The sequence below is a fragment of the Thalia democratica genome, chromosome 9 (assembly GCF_965202585.1).
Source record: "Thalia democratica chromosome 9, ktThaDemo2.hap1.1, whole genome shotgun sequence".
In the NCBI taxonomy this organism is placed as follows: Eukaryota; Metazoa; Chordata; class Thaliacea; order Salpida; family Salpidae; genus Thalia; species Thalia democratica.
In genome coordinates, this window is record NC_139173.1 from 28,435,140 (window position 1) to 28,462,044 (window position 26,905).

General features: G+C 26.2%; 5 protein-coding genes across 5 annotated transcripts; all 5 read left to right on the forward strand.

The window, feature by feature from the left end:
* Positions 1-9,530: 9,530 nt before the first annotated feature.
* Positions 9,531-10,043, forward strand: LOC145845158 (histone H1.0-like). Its single transcript, XM_082952580.1, has one exon. The coding sequence runs from the start codon at positions 9,588-9,590 to the stop codon at positions 10,041-10,043; it is 456 nt and encodes a 151-aa protein (XP_082808706.1). The 5' UTR covers positions 9,531-9,587.
* Positions 10,044-11,698: 1,655 nt separating this feature from the next.
* Positions 11,699-20,045, forward strand: LOC145844616 (histone H2A-like). The gene is made up of 2 exons (XM_082952012.1): positions 11,699-11,726; positions 19,678-20,045. The coding sequence occupies exons 1-2, from the start codon at positions 11,699-11,701 to the stop codon at positions 20,043-20,045; spliced, it is 396 nt and encodes a 131-aa protein (XP_082808138.1).
* On the forward strand, positions 12,377-12,733 carry LOC145844654 (histone H2B 7-like). The gene has a single exon (XM_082952057.1). It carries the CDS (start codon positions 12,377-12,379, stop codon positions 12,731-12,733), a length of 357 nt encoding a protein of 118 aa, XP_082808183.1.
* A 1,951-nt stretch (positions 20,046-21,996) lies between the features above and the next one.
* Positions 21,997-22,308, forward strand: LOC145844678 (histone H4). Its single transcript, XM_082952086.1, has one exon. The coding sequence runs from the start codon at positions 21,997-21,999 to the stop codon at positions 22,306-22,308; it is 312 nt and encodes a 103-aa protein (XP_082808212.1).
* A 372-nt stretch (positions 22,309-22,680) lies between these two features.
* On the forward strand, positions 22,681-23,037 carry LOC145844668 (histone H2B 7-like). Its single transcript, XM_082952076.1, has one exon. It carries the CDS (start codon positions 22,681-22,683, stop codon positions 23,035-23,037), a length of 357 nt encoding a protein of 118 aa, XP_082808202.1.
* Positions 23,038-26,905: the final 3,868 nt, after the last annotated feature.

Here is a 26,905-nt window from a genome sequence, read left to right on the forward strand (position 1 = left end):
CTTTACTTCAAAAGTTTTAATAGCTTTTTTATTATTAACGTTATATAGCTTTAAAACTTGTATGTATATACTTTATTGTAATATCCTTTTACCATCTTAAGTTTTCTGTTTACTTATCTAAGCTTAAAAGTCTTTTGTGTATTTAATTTTTACCGAACTCTAATCTAAATAATATTTATTCCACACTTTTTGTTGAAACTCATTATGACGTATTCATTGACTAGTTTTTATACATGTCAATATTATATTTTATAGCTTAGTTGAACACAGCAGTAGTTGAAAAGTGTGTTTTGAAAAATTTTTTCTACTTAATAACACAATGCAATGTATTTGTCGACATTTTTCAATATAGTTTGTTTTTTTGCAAGTTTTTTAATAGATCATCTTAAACTTTTATTATGTTTTTATGTTCAAAACAGGTTCAAGTTACAAGTATTAAAACTGAATTTTACTGGTAATTTTTATTAATTACGTAAAATACATAGTTAATTTCTATAGTTTAGTTAGAGTTTTGATTAAAAAATACTTTGATCGATGTATTGCATTTAGTTCAGTTTTTTGATCAAAATAAAATTTGGCTCGCTTGATTATTATGACTTACATCGCAAACTTGTATTATACGTTTCTTATGCAAAGCTTGTAAGTTTTGAAAACATATTTTTTAGTGTTAAAACTGTTCCTTTTGTCCATTACTTCTGCTGATATCTTAACTAATATAATTTACTTTTAAATATAATAAACATTTATGTTAAAAGTAATTAAAAAAACGTTTAGTTTTTAAATTAATTTTGCAATTCAGTTGCGATGTTACAAACAAGGCACTGCGTTCAAATTGAATTTAAAAAAACAAAACAAAATTAAGTGGGTTATTACGAAAATAACTTTGGATATAGGTTTTTTAAAACTATTATCTAAATAAGTAAAACTTTGTTAACGGTGGTATTTGAAACATAACCTATAATAAGTACGTTTAAAATATTATACCCATCTTTACAACCAGAGTTTAAATTGTAACTACTAGGTACTTAACTTTCAAACATTTAAATACATTGAAATTTTACAGTTGTTTGATTAAGTATATCATAAATATCACTTTTTGTTTTGTAAAAGTTAGTTTACATGTATAAATATCATTAATAAAAAAAATGATTTATTGAATGTGCCTTATACTTAAATAAACTAACACAAAAGAAGAAAGTTTTAGTTTTTAAGTAATAAAAGTTTAGATAGTTACCTAACTTTTCCAATAAATCAGGGTTAACCAAACTTATTTTTCAAAAGACCCCCTTTGATGAAATAAAAAACTATGGCCCCCTCAAACGAGATATTTCAGAAAAGAATCATTGAAAATCCCAAAACTTGTTTTGCTTTTCACCATGAACTCTAGTATATCTAGTGTAAGCTTCAAAAGTTTCAAATTATGACCTTAACAATACAACTATCTCATCAGAGTACAGCGCAACACAACAACTATCACATCACAGTAGATTGCAATAATACAATAATAACATCACAGTACTTGCAATGATAAAACTATCACATAACAGTAGATTGAAACGATACAACTATCACATCACAGTAGATTGCAACAATACAACTATCACATCACAGTAGATTGCAACAGTACAACTATCACATCACAGTAGATTGCAACACAACAACTATCACATCACAGTATATCGTAATAATACAATTATAACATCACAGTACTTGCAATGATTACACTATAACATCACAACAGATTGCAACAAGACAACTATCACATCAAAGTAGATTGCAATACTACAACTATTTCATCAGAGTACAGCCCATACAACAAATATCACATCACAGTAGACCGCACTACAGGTATCACATCACAGTAGATTGCAACGATACAACTATCACATCACAGTAGATTGCAACACTACAACTATCACATCACAGTAGATTGCAACGATACAACTATCACATCAAAGTAGATTGCAACAATAAAACTATCACATCACAGTAGACTGCAACAATACAACTATCACATCACAGTAGTCCGCAACACTACAACTATCACATCACAGTAGACTGCAACACTACAACTATCACATCACAGTAGACTGCAACACTACAACTATCACATCACAGTAGAATGAAACAATACAACTATCACATCACAGTAGATTGCAACACAACAACTATCACATCACAGTAGACCAAAATACAACAACTATCACATCACAGTAGATTGCAAAACCACAACTATCACATCACAGTAGATTGCAACAATACAACTATCACATCACAGTAGACCGCAGCACTACAGCTATCACATCAGGGTAGATTGCAACAATACAACTATCACATAACCGTTGGTTTATAATTTTAATCAATTTTAGAGGCAATTCTATAAAAGACTAGCACAGATTTAAAAGTTAACAAATATTATTTTTTCCAATTCCAAAATAAAATTAAAAGTAAATTGAATTTAGTACATAAACAAAAATCTAACAGTCAAATTAGTGTTTGACAAATCATAGCTTTTTACTATAACTTAAAAACTTTAATTTCAAAACTACTAAAAAAACAACTTTCTCTTTATGTAGTACTGTAAATATTACAAAAATAGGTAAAAACATAACCCAAAACTTGTAAACTTTTGAAAATTACGCAAAGATCAACTATTAGTCTACAATTTCTATGTTTATGTTGTTCGCAACACTATTGAGTCTACAATTATCACAACAAAAAATGAACCTTTGAAGCATCTCTTTCAAAGACTCATTACTTTTTAGAGTTGTCTACGTTTACATAAGTATTTTTCCTAAATGTCTTGGCCAATTTGTCTTGGTCGTTTGAAATCTATCACTTTAGGTAGAATTTAAAAAAAAATTACGTATTTGTATTGTTGCGATCTACTTTGATGTGATAGTTGTATTGTTGTAGTCTACTGTGATGTGTTAGTTGTAAAGTTGCAATCTACTGTGATGTGATAGTTGTAGTGTTGCGGTCTACTGTGATGTGATAGTTGTAACACTGCTGTCTACTGTGATGTGATAGTTGTATCATTGCTGAATATTACAATTTAGAACAGGGGTTCCCAAACTTTTTTTCAAATGGACTTTTTGATAAATTAAAAAAAGCTATAGCCCCCTTTCAACAAGATCCATCAAAAATCTAAACTATCATTAAAGACACCTAAGACTTTTTTTGTTCTTCATCTGCAACTCATAAATATCTATTATAAGTTCAAATTATGATATCATGGCCCCTTTGTGGCTCCTTTACTGCTCATAGCCCTAAAAGGGGCTACTTGTCCACTTTTTGAAACCCTGCTATAGATAAACTACTGTGCATTTTATGATTGTTACATTACTCACTTGTCATTCATGGTTTTTGATATTTCAAAGTAAATTCTTCAAAATTACTATTGTCTTCAAAAAACATTTACATCTTTATGTAGGCAATGAAATTTTTATAGCTAACTTGACTGATTAGAGCAGAGTTTCCCAAACTCATTTTCTAAATCGCCCCTTTTTCAGAAATTTAAAAAATAATCGTCCCCCACAATTTTACAAAGTAGTTTTTCTCTTGAGTACAAACTTTTGAGCCGAAAAAGTTGTGTTCGAAATGTAATTTAATCTGGTACTTCTTATGCACGCACTTTTGGGCTGTGTCCAAAGTAGTTTACAGGGCTTGAGAAAACAAGTTACATTTGTTTTCTTATAAGCCAAGTAAAGTGTATTAAAATACTTAATTATTAAAAAGCCTTTTGTAATCTGTAATCAATCCTGTTTAGATATAAATTGTTTTGAAGTTAATGAAACTTTTAGGGTAGTGGTGGGCACCTTTTGTAGTCAGCAATTCATATTTACTAAAAAATCTTTTCTAGTTTCAATTCGTAAAAAATGTAATTGCAGGCTGCATAATTTAAAAAATATAAAATATGAAAATTAAATAACTCCAGCAAAATTGTAATAAATAATTTAGTATTATTGTGATCTAGGAAATACTATTGTGAACTGAAAACAATATTGTAAGTGTATTTCAAAATATTGAGTATCAAAAAACTAAATTTTATTTATTTTGCATAAGTAGTTTTCAAGTTACTTAGCGGGTCGAAGTTTGACTGGATCTTAACCGTACGTTACCCATCTGAAATCTTAACTGAAATCTGACATTATAATAATCTCTCATATAACAAATTTCGGAAAATTAGAAGTTAATACTAAGTAACTTATTTAAGCCGCACAAAATACTTGAACTGTTTTTATGAATAGGCATCTTCTAAAATAACTATACCAGAGATTAAAAATCTATAAAAGAATGAACAGTTTATTTTACACAAAACAAAATAAATATTAAAACATATTTTCTGATCTAGTTTGAGAAAGTTTAATCAACTGGTTGATTATCTCACATGAAAAGTGGTTTTATCAACAGCTTCAGTTAATGCAGTAAAATTATTATTTTCAATGCAAAGATATATTATAAGCAAGTTACTTGTAAACTTAAAAACTTAATTCTAAACTTTTCAAACTATATGTTTTGTAGTAAAATACCATTAAATAGTATTTGACTTGGAATAACCTTTAGGAAACTAAACCTTGATTTCAACATTATCTTTTTTCTTAATTAAAATTAAAAAAAAAATCAAAAATTTTACAGTTAATTCTATGAACAGAAAGTAATTGATTTAAAATTTCTTTTTATTAGGTTAAATTTTTTTTTGTAACTGTAGCAGTCTTTTTGATGGCTTATTTAATAACATTTAAATTTATTTTTTCTCTAGTTTTTAGCCTATAATAATTTACCAGAAGAAAAAAGTGAAAAATTAAAAGCTAAAGTTAAACTATTAAAATAAATAGCATATTCTATTTGCTAATATATTTAAAATTAACATAAAACAAAAAAACAGTTGTATTAATAGTTTAAAATTCCTTAATATATAATTTTTTTAACAATAACAAATCAAGTTAAAAAATAAAATTGAGTTTAAGAATCTTTTAAATAAAAATTTGAAGTCATTTCAAATAGAGACCTCAAATTTGTACTCTTTTGAAACCATTTTACAATTTAGTGTAATGTAAACAACAAATATAAACTAAAAAATCAAGCAGGTCAAAATAAAACTATTAACAGATTTAAAACATAAATTATTTAATAAATATAGTTGACTTCCGCTTGAGTACGCACTTTGAACAAAATCAAAAAGTGCAAACTCTAAAATTATTACCATTTTTTTTACAAAATGATAAATTTAAATATGTTATATGCAATAACGTTAGGAATAAACATGAAATCAACTAAAACATTAAACTAACATTCATTAACAAAATAGATCTATATAGCTATTAATTATTATGTATTTTATGTTTTATTCATACTTAGTTAGTAATAGACATTATTTAAGTTAAATTTTGGAAAATGTAAATTTGCACTATTTTTTGGGTAAAAAGTGCGAACTCAAGAGGAAGTTTATCGTAATTAATGTTTATTTTATTAGGCATTATGTAAACCTGTTGGAGAATAAATAACTTAATGAAACTTTTATTATAAAAAGACTACTTAAATACAATACAAACCAGGTTAAATAAGAAGTATTTTAAAGATCAAATAAAATAAAAAAACTTTTATAAAATAATATCTGCTACTGAAGTCTAATATAATGTGAAGGATGAGGTTCATGATTGCTTGCAAGTTTTTCTAATCTGATTCTTAATCAGTAAAATAACGCCTCCTTTACAAATATCTATATTAGATGATTAGTTCTTTTACTCAATATGTTGATAACTGAACTGAAAGCTTTCTCAACAACATAGGTAGAAGGAAAAACTATAAACAACAATCTAAATTCCTATTAAATGATTGGACACTTTTGCCTTAGGTTTTATTGAGTCCAAAAACTTTCATATCGTTCTTTGGGAAAATTCATTTTAAGTTAAAGGTCAATTTGTAAGTCTGAGAAGGTTTCCTGTACGTCGTTTACTTCAAAAAGATCTGCCTCGAAGGGATTCATATATTTATTTATATGATAACTTTTTTGTGTCAAATCGAAATTTTACTACCTGATATGTTGAAATTGTTAAAAATTCCAGATTTTTTAGGTTTTTTTTTGCCTATATTGTCAAATTCCAGGTCTCCAGGATTCTAGACAATTTGGCAACCCTGTATAGTTTTATTTCTTAGTCTAACTTAGTGACTTTTCAAAAAACAATTAGAAATATCATTAGGTTATAGCTAATAATATATAACATAGATTTTTACAAACCATTTATGATCCCCAATAGCATATATGTCAGGTTATAAAATGGTGAGAGGGATTCTGATCGTCTATGATCTATGTAACTGTTAAAAAAGAAAATATATGAATGAAAATATGTAATTTACTTAAAAGTTGGAGTCATAATTACTTAATTTTTTTCTCTATATTTTACATAAACAAAATAAACTTTTTTCGTTTAAGTTTTACCTCAGGGTCAAAAATTTGTTAGCAAGCAGAATTAGTAAAATGGCAAAATAAAAAATAAAAATTTCATGACAGTCCAAAATTTTAAAATCGCCCCCCTTTCGCCCCCTTACTAATTATCGCCCCCGACTTACTAAAATCGCCCACTTTGGGAAACCATGGATTAGAGTAACTTTTAACTCGAGTACGCACTTTGAACACAGCGCAAAAGTGCGTACTCAAAAATTTTTGGTCTATATTTACTTACGTTAAACGCAACACAAAAATTTCAAAAGCTATGTTAAAGTTTACAGATAGTTTCCATAAAAATCCTACAAAGCAACAATGAACTTCAGGAGCAGCTTAAAAATTTCAACATTAATACCATGCATCAAGGTATTGATGAACTTGTAGGGATTGATGATAAAAGAAGTTCAAAGAAGTATTAGAAGAAACTAACTGTAATCATAAAAAGGTGGTTTAAGTATTTAAATTGATCAGTTTATTTTAGTAAAAAATGTATAAAGATATTAAAATAAAGATTTAAGTTTATAAACTAACAGAGTTAACGATTGCTCCAAAACATAAACTTTTGTTCTTTAAGTACTTTGTTTTGTAACTTAAAAAAAAAAAAACACAGTTACTAAACAAAAACATTTTGATAAATTTTTGATTTATTAAATAAAAACGTTTGTAAATAGAGCATTTAAGGTAAAGATGTAATAAATTTCTTTATGGAAAATTTGATTTACTAAAGTAAGGTAAAAGTTTAGTAAGTTTTTTTTAATAAGTTTGCACAGCAACCCAGTAGGTTTTTTAAAAGGTTAAAGAATTTATTAATTACTATATTTTCATATTAATATGTATAAAGCTACGTCTAAAGTATTAAGCTATTTATTTCTAATGCTGTCAGCATATTATTTTTGTCGAAAAATTAGTATTCTTTGGTAAATATTAAGGAAATAGTCAGCCTTACTGTTAGAAATATTTAAAAACACAAGTAGTAGGTATTTAGATTTCTTCCTGTTTTTTATTATTAACTGAAAATAAACCAGGGGCCTGTCAATACTTTATTCTGTGGGGTGGCACAATTTTTTGTCCAATTACGAAGTCTTTTCTATGGTAAGTTTTAATAATAAAATTTTGATAATTAAAATACTGTCCACTATATAATCGTCTAAAAGCTTTTAGATCATAATATTTTTAAATTATTACTTTCTTTTTCATATTTGAAGTACCAGTAAAATAAGATGCAAAGTCTTAATACAATACAACATAGTAAACAGAAAAAAACATTAATAATGATGTATAAACAACTTAGTCAAACGGTTCTAATTGAAATAATTTATCTTAAAATCAAATTTAAATCAAAAACAAATAATAGTTTTAAAATAAACTAATGGCTGAGGTGAACAACTATTTTACATCTTGATAAAAAATAAATAAATTAATAAAAAACGACAAAAACAGTATGCAATTTGGTTAAGGTTTCAAAAGTCAAAATTAAAAACCTTTGACGTTTAAAAACATTCAACAATTTTTTTTCCTAATTATTGACTAGTTAATTTCAAATAAAAAGTTTACTTTACGAATATGCTACATTATTAACTTTTAAATCTTTATACAGTATTTAATTTTATTTCTACAAAAAAAAATTACAAAACTTCGTAATTTCTGACTAAAAATAAACTTAATTTTATTTGATATTAAAAAATTTTTACATATAGATATGATTTTTTTGTAACCTATTTTAAAAGAAACCCAAACTCAAACAGTTTTTTATTAAGTATACTGCAATTTCTTTTTCAGAAGTCGCAAGGGAAACCAGTCAAAGACGCCCCTTGAGTGACCAGTCTTTTTTTAAAGAGATATCACAGAATACATTTCATTTTCTTTAAATTTATTTTAGTACTTTCGTAGTAATGCTCATCAGAAATAGTTTCTTACTGAATTAGAATGAATACAAATTGAAATAAAATCATACTTAAGTTTAAAGTTTTAAGATATAAAATGACGTAATAATCAAATGCTAAAAATTAAATAAGTGCTTATGCTAAATAAATTTTAGTACGTTTTTAAATTTAACAATAGCAAAACTTTGATTATGATTGTTTTCTTATTTATTGATTAATACTAATTAAAATAAACTGCATTATTTTTTGTTTATATCATGAAAAATAAGCGAAAAATAATAAAACGGTTGAAAATTAATTTTATATAAAAGATACATACTTTTATTTTTAAAAAGCTTTTTATTGTTAATTTTTTAATAAATCGAGGTCAAATAAAACGTTGTTATGTATTTTTAAGCGTATAAGTTTATAAGATTCTGAGCTAAATATTTATTTCTTTGTTTTTGTTTTGTTAAATGACTTTTAGCCTATATTTTAGTATACTAGTAAAATTTGGTATTGTTAAATATGTAAAATAAAACTTCATATGAATTCAAATTTGTATATATAACTATTTATTAGTTATAAACTTAAAAAAAAGACAATACTAATAGAATAAATTTTGTTAAACTAAAAATTTCAAATGTGTTGAAAAAAATTGTTCAACACAGACTTTCTTTATAGTTTTAATGCTTATAATATTAATAAATTTTATTTAATTTGTTTAAATTACTAAAATTACTGCTTAAACTTTATTATTTTCAACTAATACATGTTTTCCAAATAGAAAACATGTTGAAAATATTTTATAAAATTTGTTAGACTTTTTTAGTTACAATAACAATACAAACTATTATCTTAAAAACAAACTAGTGTTAAATTTTATGTGTAGTTTTTCAAAGTAGGGTCAGTAAGTTTAACTTAAAAGTTCAGATATAAAACAAATAGTTATAACGCTAAATTTTTGCACATAGACAAATAAGGTTCTTTTCTTAGTAGCTACGAACATATTTAACTTAACTATAATTAAAAGTATTACTTTTTGTAGTTAAAAAACATTAATATAATATGTACTAAATTTTAACAAATTAAATTTTATTATAAACGTAAACCACAAGGTGCCGTAAGAGAGCTTTATCCGCCTAGGTCCGTAACGACGAAAATATAATTAAAAATATTTTCAATTAATTATTCACTATTCAAAACTATACGCAATCATGGCGCCCGAAAAGAAATCTGCTCCAGCAAAAGCACCTGAGCACCCAACCTACAAGGTGATGATCATCGCAGCTGTCACTGCTTTGAAGACCCGCAAGGGAGCTTCATCGCAATCACTGTGCAAGTACATCGAAGCCAACTATAAGGTCAAAGATGGCTTCAAATCTCACTACAAAATGGCTTTGAAGAAACTTGTCGCTGACGGTACCGTCAGTAGAGTGAGTGGTGTTGGTGCTTCTGGTTCTTTCAAACCTGGAAAGGTTGAGGTACCAAAGAAGCCAGCAAAGAAAGCAGCTCCAAAGAAGGCCGCAACCAAAAAGAAGGCAGCAGCTAAAAAGCCTGCTAAGAAAGCAGCGATCAAAAAAGTAGCTGCTAAGAAGCCAGCTAAAAAAGTAGCAAAGAAACCAGCTGCTAAGAAGGCTTCACCAAAGAAGAAGGTAGCAAAGAAGGCTCCAGCTAAAGCCAAGAAGGTAGCAAAGAAGCCAGCAGCAAAGAAAGCCCCAAAGAAGAAATAAGTTATTTGTTGTAACAAACAGGCATTTTTAAATGCCACCCAATTCTTTGAAATTACAGTGTTGATGTAATATTTTCAATTAGGTAATGACAAACTGTATTGAATAGATTCGTCGATTAAAGTTAATTTCGAGACGTAAAATTTTATAGTTTGTAGTAAAATATATGTTTTTATACCAACCAAAAACTACAAAAGAACATTTTCACATAACTTAAACAATTTTATATTGGAGCTGTAAATTATACTATTAAAACAAGTCGAAATTACATGCTAAAAAATTAAAAGAAGTTGTAATTGCCAAATTTATTATAGACATTTTTTATGTATATTTTATAATAATAGCTTTTACGAGCTAAATTATTTACAATTTAAAAGCTAAACGAAAATGCAAAGAAAACGAAAAGTATTCGTACAAAAATTTGAGAGGGAAATTTAAAACGTTAAAAGTGCTCCTCTTTTACTCTTACATTTCTCTCACTCTTTTTCACTCCAGGCTTTTTCGCATATGAGAGAATTGCTTGATTTTACTGCTTTCTTATATCTGCTGTAAAACTATTTTGAGGTTCCTAACTTAAATAAACTTTTGCTTTATTTTCAGTTTTGTCTCGGTAAAAATGGCTTCTAAAACCTTCGCTAATAATGACTTCGCTTTACCCTACTTTTTTTTGTAACATAAATATTAAAAGTAATAATTATATATATATATAAAAATGAAGAAAATACATTATCATAAAACAAAGCTTAATTTTGTTTTATTTTTAAATTTTTTCTTCTTTACTTTTAAAAAACTTATGAGAATTTTATCAAATTAAAAAAATTCAAACTCAAAGCTAACTTTTGCCTTTAAAAGTTATAAAAGAGAAATTTTAAATTTTTATATTCTAAAAAGTATATATACTTTATAGTTTTAAATTTCCTTCACTGAACATTTGTAGTTGCAAAAAAAAAGTCTCGTTTGTTTCATATGGCTTAAAATTTATTATTTAATAAATAAATTATATGTTGCAAACCTAACCAATATAAATATTAAATTTTTTCTGATACCAATGCTTAAAACTAGAAGTGTTATTAACTTATTATTAGTTACTCTATGAACTTTTACAGTTTATAAAGCTGTTTGAAAGTGATAAAAATACTGAGAAAAACATTTAATTAAAATAACGTCTAGTTGAAAAAAATGAAAACCTTTTAGAATTTATTACAATAGAAAAAAATCAATTTAAATGTTCTAAGACGTGAAAATTTAAAATGTAAATCTTGTTTGTTATGTAAAAAAATAAAAAATCTATGTTCGTAACTAATGGTAAAAACATAAAATGAATACTGAAAAGCCCGTGTAAAATTAGCTTTATACACCTAAATGTAAAAACAGATAAGTTTCTAAAACCTGGCGGTTAAGTTTTAAGAAATTAAAGTATTTGCAAAACAGTTTGAGCAGGAAGTTTTGAACGAATAATTTCTGCTCTCTCACTCTATCATTTCTATCACTTTAGTGTGTTTAACGGTCGTACTTATGAGAGATTTATTTTTTGCATGTTCTCTCATATTTTTGAGTAAACTTAGCACTAGGTGGCTAATCCATGTTTAAACGCGGTTCGTAACGCTTGCGAGAATGTATAAATACCGTAATTTGAGCATTAATTTCATTTATACATCATGTCAGGTCGTGGTAAAGGAGGAAAAGGTTTGGGAAAAGGAGGCGCCAAACGTCATCGCAAAGTCCTTCGTGATAACATCCAGGGTATCACCAAGCCCGCCATTCGCCGATTGGCTCGTCGAGGCGGTGTCAAGCGTATTTCAGGCTTGATCTACGAAGAAACTCGCGGTGTGCTGAAAGTGTTCTTGGAAAACGTTGTTCGTGATGCAGTCACTTACACCGAGCATGCTAAGCGCAAGACTGTAACCGCTTTGGATGTTGTATACGCATTGAAGCGTCAAGGACGTACTTTGTACGGATTCGGAGGTTAATTAAATCATACACCTCGGCTCTTTTAAGAGCCACCCATTCCAAAATATATTTATATTCAAAAATTTTTTGAAAAAAAAAAAAGTTTAAAAACTTAATTTCTATTGCCAAAAATTTAATGTTTTTTGTGTTAAATTTTTTTAACGTATTATATAAAATCTGTTACATATATTTTCAAGCTAAATAAATTAATATATTCAACCGTTCGTAAGGTTTATCAGAGCCAGATGTCAATTGGTTATGAAAATGAGAGAAAAGTTAAAACGAGAGAACAAAATTTGTCACTAGCAGCGCTCTTACTTATTCTAGCCGAGGTTCGTAACTACACCATATATTAAGAAACTTAGTGAAAAATTCATTCATTCAAAATGGCAGCATCCAAAGGTAGCAAGAAAGCAGTAAAGAACGTCCCAGCTGACGGTAAGAAGAAGCGCAGGGCTCGTCGCAAGGAAAGCTTCAGCATCTACGTTTACAAAGTGCTCAAGCAAGTACACCCCGACACTGGAATTTCCAGCAAGGCCATGAGCATCATGAACTCTTTCGTCAACGACATCTTCGAGCGCATTGCCGCCGAAGCTTCACGTTTGGCTCACTACAACAAACGTTCAACCATCAGCAGTCGCGAGATTCAAACTGCTGTTCGTCTGTTGTTGCCCGGTGAGTTGGCTAAACACGCAGTCTCTGAAGGTACCAAAGCAGTCACCAAGTACACCAGCTCCAAATAAATGATTTGTTCTCAAATCAGGCTCTTTTAAGAGCCACTCATACTTCTTAAAATATATGAATTATCGATATAAATAATATATGCGAGTTTAGATTCATCTAGTTAAAAAAGATGTTTTATTACACGTCGAAAATAAATATATTCTAATTTTTTTTTAGTTGACTGAGCCATGTTTACAGAAAAAAGACAAAAAAATTTCACGTTAAATGTTTTTCGGATACTTTATGATTTTTAACTGTAATTCAAACCTTTTTTATAAATTTAGTTTTGTGTAGTTTGTACGTATAAAAGTTTAATTGTCAAAGCGAAATTACAAATGGATTTAAAAATATTGATTAGTCGAATAAAATTGATACCAAAAGGTTACCAAGCATAAGAGTCAATACTTAAAGTTTAGGAAATTAAAAACGCTTGTTAACTACTTTGAGCGGGAAATTTTAGACTGACAAAGTTCTCATCTTTTACTCTTTATCATCTTTCACTCTGTTTACATGGCAATTTTAAGCGCAATTTACAACACTCGCTCTTTCGTTTGTCATAATTAGTGTTGAAAATTTTTCTTAGTCATTGAAAGTTTTAGAGAAGAAATTTTCGACTAAAAACCAAATTTTTTATACAGATGTTTAGTTTTATACATATGACCTACTTTCATATTATATAAAGATTTGAACTTTGATTTGCTAGATTAAAAAAAAAAATCGCTTAATTTAGTTTAAAGCATCTTTGATCTTGATAAAAAAACTTTTTTTACCACAATGCATAGCTTTATATCTTTATTTTTCAAACTCCATTTTATTAATTTTTAGTTTACGAAAGTTCTAACCTCTGCAGAGTATTTACACTTGTCATAATTTGATCATACAATGAACATATTAAAAAACATTTTTTGATTTTCATGTCAACTTATGAACAAGACATCTGTTTTGTAAGCTATATTTATTTATTATAATTTTTGTATGGGGTAAAAAAATTAACTTTTGTTCAAAGTTTTAAGTTTAGAGAAATATAAAATCTGACAAAAATATAATCAAGTGATTACTTTAAAATCTAGAGAGACATTTAAATAATTACTTTTATTTTGTTAATAAAACAGCTATTACTTAACTTTTATGTGTGCTTTTTCAGAAAAAAAAAGAAAACAGTATTGTTTTAACAATTTTAGACTTAATTTAATAAAAAATTTACTTTTCTGTGAACTTTAGTAACTACTTCTAAAATTATAGTGTTGAAATACAGTCTATAAATTGTATTCTTTGTCTTTACTATTCGTCAAAAACTTTTTTGACGCATTTTTAAATTTTTTTTTTACTTTTTCACACTTTGTATAAAATATCTATACTCGTTTACTCAAAATTAAAGTTAATTAAATGAGTTGACTACGTATCGATAAAACTATTTTTTTTGAAGTAAATTGCTTTCTTTTATAACTATTTTATTCTTTTATTTTTTCTTCAAAAAGTAAAAGGTAAATATAACAAATGTCTTTACAATAATGTTAGGAAGTTTGTTAAAATACCTAAAAACATATTGGTGACTTATCAAAAATAAATGTCAGTATTTAAAACTACTTGTAGGCCACAAACTAAATGCTCAATAACGGTAGACTCTATTAAATAAACAAAAAAAAAAAAAAGCTACAAACTTAAATTGTTAATTAACTTTTAGAACTATGGTTTAAGAGTGAATAATTCTTAGTTTAAGGCGCAATTCTATTTTATTATTTAATTTTTAATTAGCAATTACAAATAAAAAAATCCAATAGAAATATCAGTAAGTTTTTAGTTTAAAACTTCTAAAACGTAAAATTAAAAAAAAAAAATATTTATCCTTTAAAACGTTCAACAGTCGCAAAATTCAAACTGCAGTTCGTCTGTTGTTGCCCGGTGAGTTGGCTAAACACGCTGTCTCTGAAGGTACCAAAGCAGTTACCAAGTACACCAGCTCCAAATAAACGGTTTATTTCAAACCAGGTTCTTTTAAGGGCCACTTAAACTACACTACGAATATTATAAATTAACACTTTGTAACTGTTTAAATAATAAATTAACACTTTGCTAACTTCGATTCTTGCAGCTAATAAATTTTGCTTCACTATACATCATATACATATAAAAAGTATTATAAAGTATGTACCTTTAGTCCAGTAATCCATATTTATAGAAGTTAAATAATGAATTTTAATTAGTGAAAAAGTTAATTTTAATTATCAGATATTTTTTTATTAAACTATAATATTTTTTTAAACATCTAATTTTATATATAGAAAAATTATAACTGTCAAAGCACACTTGGCAAACTTATATAGGTAAATTTTAAAAATCTGCGTTAGATGAATACAACTTTAACTCAAATTGATACCGAGAAAGTATTTAACATAACAGCTAGCACTTAGGGTTTAGAAATTTACAAAAACTTGTTAACTGCTTTGAGCGGGAAATTTAAACATACAAAATTCTCAACTTTTACTCTTTATTATCTTTCACTCTGTTCACAATGTGCTTTTAAGTACTAGTTCCATAACTCACTCTTTCATATGTTCAATTTAGCGTTAAAAGTTTTTCTTAGTAAGCGAAAATCTAAACAATTTTATTTTGACTACGCAGATATTTATTAAATACAAATCTTTACTCTTAACACACATGAAATAGTCTTGTATATATTTATTAAAACTAAAGTAAACTTATTTTAAAATTTAGAATTTATTTTGATATATTAAAAAAAGTTGTGATCAAATTTGTAAAAATAGTTTTTCCACGTTAATCATATGGACTTATTTAAAAAAGCTTTAGAATATATATCTTTTTTTCTTTTAACAATTTATTTACTACAGATTTATTTTAGATTACTCTAAGAGTATTTAAACTTTAACATAGTATGGTCATTTATTTAATAACAATAACTATAAAAGCTGTAATAGTAAGAAAAAACAATATATTTTTTAGTTTAATGTATTCTTTAAATAATTAACATTCCTTTCCGAATAAAACAACTACTGTGCTTTTTTGTGTGCTTTATCAAAATAATTTTTAAAGAAAATATTGTTTATCTAGAATATTGTAAAAATTAATTTGACAAAGAATAAAGTTGTTAAAAAACCTTAAAAACATTATTTGTTTTCTAAAATTTTAGTGTAGAAATATATTCTATAGACTGTGTTCTTTGTTTTTGCATTTTATTATATTGCAGTTTCGACAGTTTACTAATTAAGTTAAAGTGTTGATGGACTTCAAAAACTTGTTTTACATTTTTACATCAAAATCGATCAACGTGTAATTTAAAATAAAAGTTTATTAAATAAGTCGACCATTTGTCAACATAACTTTTAATTGTTTAAACTGAGTTGTTATTTTTATTATTGACTTTTTTTTGGATGTTTATAAGTGAAAGTCTAATAATTAACCTTATAATAATAATCTTTACAAAGTTGTTAAAATATAAAAGAACAATACAACTTTTTCAACTATTAGAAATAAAACCTCTGTCAGTAACTGAAGTACTTTGTATTAATTTTCGCAATTTGCATAAAACGTTTTATAATGCTATAAGCTAAAAAATCAAAAACATATGAAATCCTAAAGCTGAAATCATAAGTTAGTTTTTAAAAGTTTTGTTTAAGAGTGTATAGTTTTTAAATAAAGCTTGAACTACTTTTTTTTACCTCGTTTTAAAATTAGTAAAAACGAACAGAATATATAACTTTAATTTTATACTTAGCCAATATAAGAAGAAATAAGTTTTAAATTTTAAAATTTCTAAAATATAAACTTTTTTAAAGATTTTTTTCTAAGTGTTATGAGTCAGTATAAGTAATCTTTTTGAAAATTGAGTCGAAAAATGTTACAGAAAAACCAAAAGCTTTACAAAGTTAATAAACAATTCGCTCATTTGATATTAAAAAATTTACAAAGAAGTAAAAATTATCATCTATGCTATATATAATTTATTGAACTACAAAAATATACATTTAAAATGTTCTAGGGCCTGGTGCACGAAATTTCCTTTCGGTTGTCGAGTCGTACATCACTTGGATTCCTTTTAACGTCTTGTTCGGGATGCTGTAAACATCTAAGCTGACTGGTTTTTATTATAAAAGTTTAATTGAAAATTTATGCTCTTAAAATAGTCGAACAAACTTTTAAAAAAAGATAAAGCAATAGATAAGTATATATACTATACAGTATAAACGAAAAATAGTACAATTAGACCATATTTTTATACAAAAGTATTGTTTTGTGTTTAAGTTTTCAATTGCATCGTGATTTTGTTGGCAATAGAAAAATTAAACCATCTTAACTGTTAGTTTCGCCTGAAACTACATAGCTTAAAAGTTAAATAAATTAACAAACAATTACACTCATAAGACGAGTGTTGTATAATGTTTACTTAATGTTTCATTTATTGCAAAAATTAAAAAAAAAAAGCAGTTAACAAAGTATAAAAAATACATACCTGACAAAGTTTTTAAGGTTTCAAATTTAAGTGCAATTATCTAACGGCTGAAGTTGACAAAAATATGATCTACTCAATCGTTAAAACAGCATAGAAATATCGACAAAATAAATAAAGGTTATTTTTAAGCAGGCATGGGTTGTTGTAATAGTTTGAAAAAAAAAACTCGAAGAAAAAGAAAAATTCAAATGAAGAAAGATAACTTGTGTAGTTTTTAATCTTTTTAAAATAGTTAAAGAGTTTAGAAAAAAAGAAGTCAAATTATGTAAAACTAATAAAGTTAGCGTAAACATTACATTAAAATAAACGTTTTATTTTAAGTTCTTTCTTTCATTTTACTAAATTTTGACCGCTAAGTGGTCTATCGATATTTAAACGAGTTAAAATGGTTTGATGCAGAACTTTTTAACGTTTTTAATGCTCTTTTTTGTTCTTATTTACCTCTGGCTTTTTATCTAGTATTTAGAAACGTATTTTCGAGTTATTATTGCACTTACGGGTCAGTACTTGTTTATATTTAGTTATTTAAAACTATTTGTAATTTTCTGAGTAATTAAAGGTTTTTTAGCAGTTAACGATTTTACAAAATCTGTCATAGTATTCATTTTTACTATTTAGTAACACTTAAACATTACAAAGAATGATATTAATCTACATATAAGATTAGCAATTAAAAAGTAACAAACGTTATTCCTACCAGAGTTTTAAACGGCCAACGTATGTAAACTATAAATTAGTTTGTTATATAAAAGAAGTTGTTTTAAATTTTTTAAATTTGATAATACTGTACTGTTTATATATTGTATGAATTTGACGAACCTTGTGTAGAATCGGAGGTTAAATATAATATCGAAGTATAACTCAGTTCTGAAAAGAGTCACCTTAACTAAATTGATTGATGTAATGTATTGATATTGTTGTTTTTTAATATTTTTCATATTTTTTTCAAGATAGTGCTTTAACTAGATTTTTTAAGCAGAAAACTTTTCTTGTGTAGTTTATGTAAATTGTTAACTAATCATATTTAGGTGATGCTTACAAGAAAAATATCTACTCACGAATCATAATATTTTAATATAGAAATTTTTTTTTAAATTTAATTTTGATGTGTTTACGAAAAATTGAAATGTAAATAAAATCAAGCAAGTTTTAAAAATATGATTGATTTTTTGTAATCTTAAAAAGTTATTTCTATTTGTACGAAATTACAATAGTTAAACTTGTTTGTCTGATTTTTATTCAAAAACCGTGGAAATATGATTTTGAAGTCAATAGTTGTATGTAAGTTTGTAATATTTTGCTGACTTGACATTACTTTATGTATAAAAAACTAATAAATAATATAAAACACTTATACTATTTTCTGCACTATATAATAATTGATTACTGCTTTATAAAAAAGTAAAATGCTATAATTCATTTATTAATTGAAATATTACAATTGTAAAATTAACTTTAAAAAATTAGATAATATCATAATTTAAATACCAAAAGCTATTTTAAGTTTAAGTCTAGTATCGTATTACTCCTACGTTTAGTACAAAAGAAAGTTTATAAACAAGACAAAAAGTGAGTTAAAGTTGTTTTAGAATTTAAGCCATATTTTGAAGTGAATACGGAAATATCAGCTTTAACTCGGCCTCTATTTTGATTTGGATGTTTCAAGTTATAGTTATAGTTTATGTTTGTTTAATAAAATCTTAAATGTTTCTATTTAAACTTTTATCGTAAAATTTGTTTTAGTTTTTGTAAATGGTTAGTGATCAGATCATTTTAAGCATAGTTATATAAACATATGTACATACTTGTTTTTTGTTCAATGTTTGAAAATAAAATATAACTATTATGTTTGAAAATTTAATTTATCTTAAAAATATTTTATATTCTCTATTAAACAATGAGAAAAAATTGTTTTAAAAGTAAATCTACTTAAACTAAATGTTAGAAAAAAAGTGTTTAATCATAATGACATTAACATAAACTTTAATTTGTTGCTATTGAAAACCTAAACCATTAAAAACTATAAAGTATATACTTATATATATATATATTATGTATAAGAATTAAGTTATTTAAGTTAATAAATTAAATTTTTCACACTGAGCCCACCTTGAGGGCTCTATTATTAAAAAATATATATATATATCAATATACATATAAAACATATATATAATATATATTTTAATATATATATATATATATATATATTAAAACAATAAGTTGAATAAGAAGTTTAAAATTTATTTTATTCTTGAAAAATATATGTATTTTCAACACAACTCATTAGATTTAAGAAAAAGGTCAATGATAAAAAAAAAGGAAAATGAGAGATTTTTTTTGTTGATATTGTTAAATTTACTTCTTTAATAAAATGAGAGTAGTTAATTGCCAATCATTAGTGGGCGCTAATGCTATTTTGTTAGCTGAGGTTCGTAACTACCAGTACATAAAGCAAATATCGCCTAAAAATTATCATTCATCAAAGCATCATGTCAGGACGTGGAAAGGGAGCAAAGACTAAATCCAAGCCAAAGAGCCGTTCATCACGCGCTGGACTTCAATTTCCAGTCGGACGTATTCACCGTCTGCTGAGAAACGGTAACTACAGCGAACGTGTTGGTGCCGGAGCACCAGTCTACTTGGCTGCAGTATTGGAATACTTGAGCGCTGAAGTTCTCGAGTTGGCTGGAAATGCTGCTCGTGACAACAAGAAGTCTCGTATCATTCCCCGTCACCTTCAACTTGCCATCCGCAACGACGAAGAGTTGAACAAACTGTTGGGAGGAGTTACTATCGCTCAAGGAGGTGTATTGCCAAACATCCAATCTGTCCTTCTGCCAAAGAAGACCGCAAAGAAAGCTTAAGTATTTATGATACCAATAGCAGGCCCTTTTAAGGGCCACCTAAATTTAGCTTAAGTCAATTTGGTTTTTATTTGTTAATATCAAAGTTTTCGGCAGTTATTTGTTATAATGTAATAAATTAACATTTTAGTTAAGGTTCGTTAGTGGGATAAAAAAATTTGTTGTAAATAATGAAGTACAATGGTTTAGCAGATAATAATTTGTGCTACTATTTTTATAATTCGTTAAAAGTAAGAAAAAAAACATTATAAACTTCGTTCTAAGTTATTTTGTAAATGGTATTTTGTTAAATTAGTGAAAGTTCTTTATAAGTAGTTGAGGTTTTTTAATATTTACTTTGTTAAAACTTATAAATTTTTTGTTTAATGCTTAAAAGTAATAAATTATTTAAAAAATTTTAGTTTAATTAAAAGTGTATTTCATAATTACAATTTGTTTTTAATCAATAGAAATTAATATAAAACTTAAATGTTTAATTATTTAGACTAAAGTTCTCGTTGACATACAAAAACATTTAAACCACTTTAAGCGGGAAGTTTTAAACGTAGTTTATACACCTTTTTTGCTTTTTAATATCCTTTACTATTTCCCTTGTGATTTTGAGCGCACTTTTCAAACTTTATTTACACTCTCATGCATAAATTTTAAATTTTGTGTTAGTCATTAGAATTATAAGCGATGAAAATTTTTACTCAAGTTTTTAGGTATGTTCCAGCAAAAACAGCATGGAAAAATCTTGTCGATTTATAGTTTTTACATTATGAAAATTATAAAAAACTTGTTTTTTTATCTATATTATTCGCAAAAATACTTTATGTTCTAAGTTGTCATTTTACGAGCAACTTTCAACATTTAATTACTTTTTCTTTACTGTAGACGTAAGGCTTAGTAATTTAGCAAATTCAATGTCTAAAATAGTTTATTCGATAAAACTATAAGGCGCAAAGTCAAACTGAGTAATATCTACTTGTAAAAAAAATTATTAAAAAGTTGATTAAATTTCATAAAAGTAAGAGTGAGTTTAAAGTTTCAATTTCAATACTAGTAATCGATTTAAAATAATAAAATCAGTTTATATGTTATTTATTTTTGTAACTTTATAAACTACATCAATTTCAAAACAGTTAATGAAAATAAACATTTGGTTTTCTTGTTACCTGATTTAAAACTAGATTATAAAGAAAATTGTGTAACTTTTATTCAAAAATAAAAATGTTAATGAAAGTTCTATAACTGGTTAACTAAATCTACAAATAATTATAAAACAAACTACAGCTAAATAGAGTTTTTTTTATTTATAACTAACAGCTTCATGATATTTTATAAAAAATGTTGAATACTCAAGAAATAAAAAAAGATAAAACAACAATGTTTAAAATCTATATTAAACCGAGTCGAGAAAAATAATTTTTTTAATATGGGAAGCATATACCGTTGCTTTGGTCGAGTGTTAGAGAGAAGCTCCACCTTTAAAAAATCACACTATAATACTATAAAAAGTTTTTTTTCGATATAGCTTATTTACAAACGATTTATTGTAATTGTAGTACTTTTATCTCTCTAAAATAGTTTCATACAGTTATAAAGTCAAAAGGTTTGTTAAGTACTTGTAAATTTGTCGAACTACTTAACAGAAAACATACCATGCGTCTCCAGAGGTACATATTAGTATAAAATTAAGCACACAAAGTATAAAAGAAATAAAAAAAAGTAGTTTACGCGCCAATTTGGGCGACAAAATTAAAAATCTCGGTTTTTTATCAAAATTCTCTCATTACTTTAAGTGCTAAGCGGTTGTCTTTATGAGAGAGATTAACTAGTTATTTTTCTCTATTCTCTCGTTTAATTAAGTAACTAAACACTAGGTGGCTAACCCATGTTTAAACGCGGTTCGTAACGCACGCTAGACTGTATAAATACCGTAGTTTGAACAATATTTCATTCGTACAATATGTCAGGTCGTGGTAAAGGAGGAAAAGGTTTGGGAAAAGGAGGCGCCAAACGTCATCGCAAAGTCCTTCGTGATAACATCCAGGGTATCACCAAGCCCGCCATTCGCCGATTGGCTCGTCGAGGCGGTGTCAAGCGTATTTCAGGCTTGATATACGAAGAAACTCGTGGTGTGCTGAAAGTGTTCTTAGAAAACGTTGTTCGTGATGCAGTCACTTACACCGAGCATGCCAAGCGCAAGACTGTCACCGCTTTGGATGTTGTATACGCATTGAAGCGTCAAGGACGTACTTTGTACGGATTCGGAGGTTAAATAAAGTCATACACCTCGGCTCTTTTAAGAGCCACCCATTCCAAATTATATTTACATTCAAATTTTTATTTTTATCAAAAAATAATTATAAAAGCTTAAATTCTATAGCCAAAAATTAAATGATTTTGTATAAATTTTTTTAACGTATTGTATAAAATCTGTTACATATATTTTTTCATGCTAAGTAAATTAATATATTTAACCGTTCGTAAGGTTTTATCAGAGCCAGATGTCAATTAGTTATGAAAACGAGAGAAAATTTAAAACGAGAGAACACAATTTGTCACTAGCAGGCGCTCTTATTTTCTTTTAGCCGAAGTTTGTAACTACACTATATATTAAGAAACTTACATTAAAATTCATTCATTCACAATGGCAGCATCCAAAGGTAGCAAGAAAGCAGTAAAGAACGTCCCAGCTGACGGCAAGAAGAAGCGCAGGGCTCGTCGCAAGGAAAGCTTCAGCATCTACGTGTACAAAGTGCTTAAGCAAGTACACCCCGATACTGGAATTTCCAGCAAGGCCATGAGCATCATGAACTCTTTCGTCAACGACATCTTCGAGCGCATTGCCGCTGAAGCTTCACGTTTGGCTCACTACAACAAGCGTTCAACCATCAGCAGTCGCGAGATTCAAACTGCTGTTCGTCTGCTTTTGCCCGGTGAGTTGGCTAAACACGCCGTCTCTGAAGGTACCAAAGCAGTCACCAAGTACACCAGCTCCAAATAAACGGTTTACTACAAACCAGGTCCTTATGAGGGCCACCCAAATTTTACAATATTTTAGCAAATCTAAGGAAAATAAATTTTGAAACCTTAAGGTAGATATTAACTTGTCCATAATTTATGTAAGTTAAATGAAAACATTTATAAGAAGTATGTTTTTAGTCGAGCAATCGATATACACAAAAGTTTAATTGTAACTTACTATGTGTTAAAAATTTTAATATTGGTTATTAGATATATATATATATATTCTTAAGCTGAATAACTTTTTGTGTTAATTAATTTAATGGGTAAAAATAAGTGCTTAAAAACTTATTTTTATACTTAGTAACGTCATAATGTTTTCCTTTTGAAACCTGGTAATAACTAGAATAACTAATTTTCAGTCGTATTTTAAATTTTAAAGCTGAAACATATTGTAGAAATAGAACCTAGTATGTAAAATAATTAATTTATTAAACAAATGAAATTGGGTATACACAGCTAAGTTACAAAATGAAACCAGAAAAAAGTCTTATGAAGTTTTAAATTAAAATTATATTTAAAGTTTACTTAACATAGTAGCCAGCAACTTAATTTCAGAAAATTACAAACAATAGTTAAGTACTTTGAGCGGGAAATTTTGAAAATTAAAAAATACTCGTTTTTTACTCTTTATTATCTCTCATTTAAACTCGCCTTTAGGACTTGTGTTTTTAGGCGCAACTAACAAATACTACTGATATAATTTAAAACCAACTGAGAATGTTGAGAAAAATTACAAACGCTTATTAATTATATTGAGCGGGAAATTTTGAAACGTATAATGTACTCGTTTTTTACTCTTTATTATCGTTCGATCTCTTTTGCTCTTTTGTTATCAGTTTAAGCGCACTTACAAAAATTCTCGCTCTTTGGTTATACTTAGTGTTAAACCTTTTCTTAATCACCGAAAACCTTTATAGAATATTCTTAATTAACAACAAGCTATGAGAATACAAAATATGCGTTGTTAACTTTGTTGTTAACTTTGTTTTTAACTTTGTTTTTAACTTTGTTTTTAACTTTGTTTTTAACTTTTAAATTACACTTTGCTAAATTTACTATAAAGCATCTTCTAACATAAAAAACAACTAAATTTTAAAACACGACAGTTCATCGCTTTATATTTTGCATTAATAATTTGTTTATTTATAGTTAATCTAATACTTTACTGTCTTCACTTGTTATGAAATTTCAAAATGTTCACATACACAATGACTTTTATAGTTTATTGAAAAAACTTAAACATCTACCTTTTATTTATAACTAGAAATATATTTCGATATTCTCTGTTTGTTCTATTTAATTATCGTATTGCGTAAAATTAAAAAGATTTTGTTTTAAACTCGTAAGGTTTAATAAAATATAAAAGCTACAAAAAATTAATCAAACAATGTTTGTTAAGTGTAAAGTAGTAACTTATTATATATTTAAAACAAAACAGCAACTATACTCTGTAGTGTCTTTTTTTAGATTTTTGGTTATCGAAGTTTGTAATAAGTGGTTTACAAAACAACCTTAGGTTTTCTAGTCGTGCGTTATATTGAAGTTTACATCTAGAATATAAATTGCTACTTGATTACCATATTAGTACGATGATTAAATAAGTTTTTTAACAGTTTAAAAAAAGCTTATTCCAATTTGTTATATTTTGTATAAAACTACATAAACGTTTAATTAAACGTAAATGTTTACTAAATGAGTCGACAACTCACCGCTTTGAAATTTTTTAATTAAAGTGAATTGTGTTATTCTAGTATTTTTAACTTATCAAATTCAATTTTGATTACGTGTAAGTGAAAAGTAATATTATAGGGTTCATTGAAAGATTTTGAAAATATACATGTTTGTTAATTCCCTATTAAGTTGTTAGCGTTAATTTTTATGTTTCGTACAAAATTAAGTTCGATATTGCTATAAGCTCAAAAAGTCAATGTTTATATAAAAGCTAAACAGTACAAATGTCAAATCAAAATTAAAAAAAAGTTTATTTAAATGTCAATGAAGTCGCAACTATACTTAACTATTTATTTTTGTAAATAAAACCTTAAGAAAGTAGAACTTAGTATCATATGCTATATCAAATCTAAGGAAAAATAATTTAAAAAAGGTAAATTATTAGAGTAACAAATTTATCTTTATAGGCTTTTACTATAGAAATTTACCTTAAAAAACCTTTTTAGTATAAAAACCAGCTAAAATCCTTGAAGTAGAATGATTATACTTTATAAGCTTGAAAAAAATAATCGAAATAAGGAAAAACATACTTTATGATTAAAAATTGATTAAAAATTGCGATTAACAAATGAATAGAAAGTTATCTTTCTGGTATTAATTATATTAGTTATTTGATTTAATATTAAACTTTATGAAAGTTTGATGCTTTCAATATAAAATAAAACATTTGTGAGCAACCAATTTAACCCTAACTAACTATACTATTAAAAAATTGTATATTAATAAATCAAATTCGTATACGTAAAAAGAAATAATCTTTAAGCTTTTTTAATGGATTCTTGTTAAAGAAAAATAGATTGTTTCTCTAAATAGCGCCTAAACACAAGTGCTAAAGGCAAATAAATTGAGAGATAATAAAGAGTTAAAAACGAGTATTTTATACGTTTAAAATTTACCGCTCAAACCAGTTTATAGCATTTGAAACTTTCGTAACATTTTTCTGATGGTTTAAAAAATAAACGACAAATTTCATTGATTTCAATTTATACACCTTGTTGTTTTGAAAGTATTAACTGTTTATAACTACTAGTAAAATGTTTGTCTTTATTAATTAAAATTTAGATTTTTTATTAACTTTACATAGAAATTTACTGTTTTTATGAATTTATACGTAATAAATTAAAAAATCAAATTAAAATCTTTAGAGAAATCAATTTTTAACTTTAAACTTCTTTTAAAATGTTATTAATGTATAAGAAATGCTTAGACTTTATATATTTATTTAAAGAAGGAATTAAAATTGCAAAAAAAATATTTTCAAAATTTAACGGTTTAAACTTTAAAGTATTAATAATTTAATTTTAATTTTAGAAATTATAGTATATTTCTCGATTATCTTTGAATTAAAGCCCATATAAATAAGTAGCAGAGTTTTTTTTTCAACATTTTAAACTAAAACTAGCTGTTAGCTTATAAATTATATTTGTTTTTCTTAAAACGCTTTTAAATTTATAAAAGTTATTTTAAAACAACGTGAATTTAAAACAATTGAAACTTGATATACTACTTTCAAAAGCTCGTTTTTTATATAAAATACATATAATTTTATTAAGAAAGTTTTAAAATAAAATAGTTTAAAAAAATAACTATAGCACTTCAGATTTTAATAAACAACAAATTTACTGATATAATATTACGAATAAGTCTGCTATGTTCTGTTTGAGTCTTTAGTTAAGAAAAAAAATGGATATCAAGTTTAGAGGTTTTTTGTAAATTGAGTTACAAATACTATTGTAAAAAACGCTAAAATTGAACTAATTTTTAACATTAGCAAAATAAAACAAACGTACTAGTTATTTATTCAAAAAACTACTTGTAATTCTGGTTTGGTTGATAGTTTTTAATTTTGCTGTAAAAAATTTAGGTCGAAGCGATGTAAAATGATACTAAAAATCAGTTAATTTTATTTTCGTCTATCACTTTTAGTTTTGAACTGTTTTCTCAACTAACAAAACGAAGTTACAGAAAATATTTGTATACAATTTTCGAATAAATAAACATAATAATTAACAATTATAGTATACAAACAAGTTGGTTTACTCAAAGTACAATTTTATATTATAATAGTTAAAATATATTCCAATGTAATAAATTACATTATTACTTATTTAAAA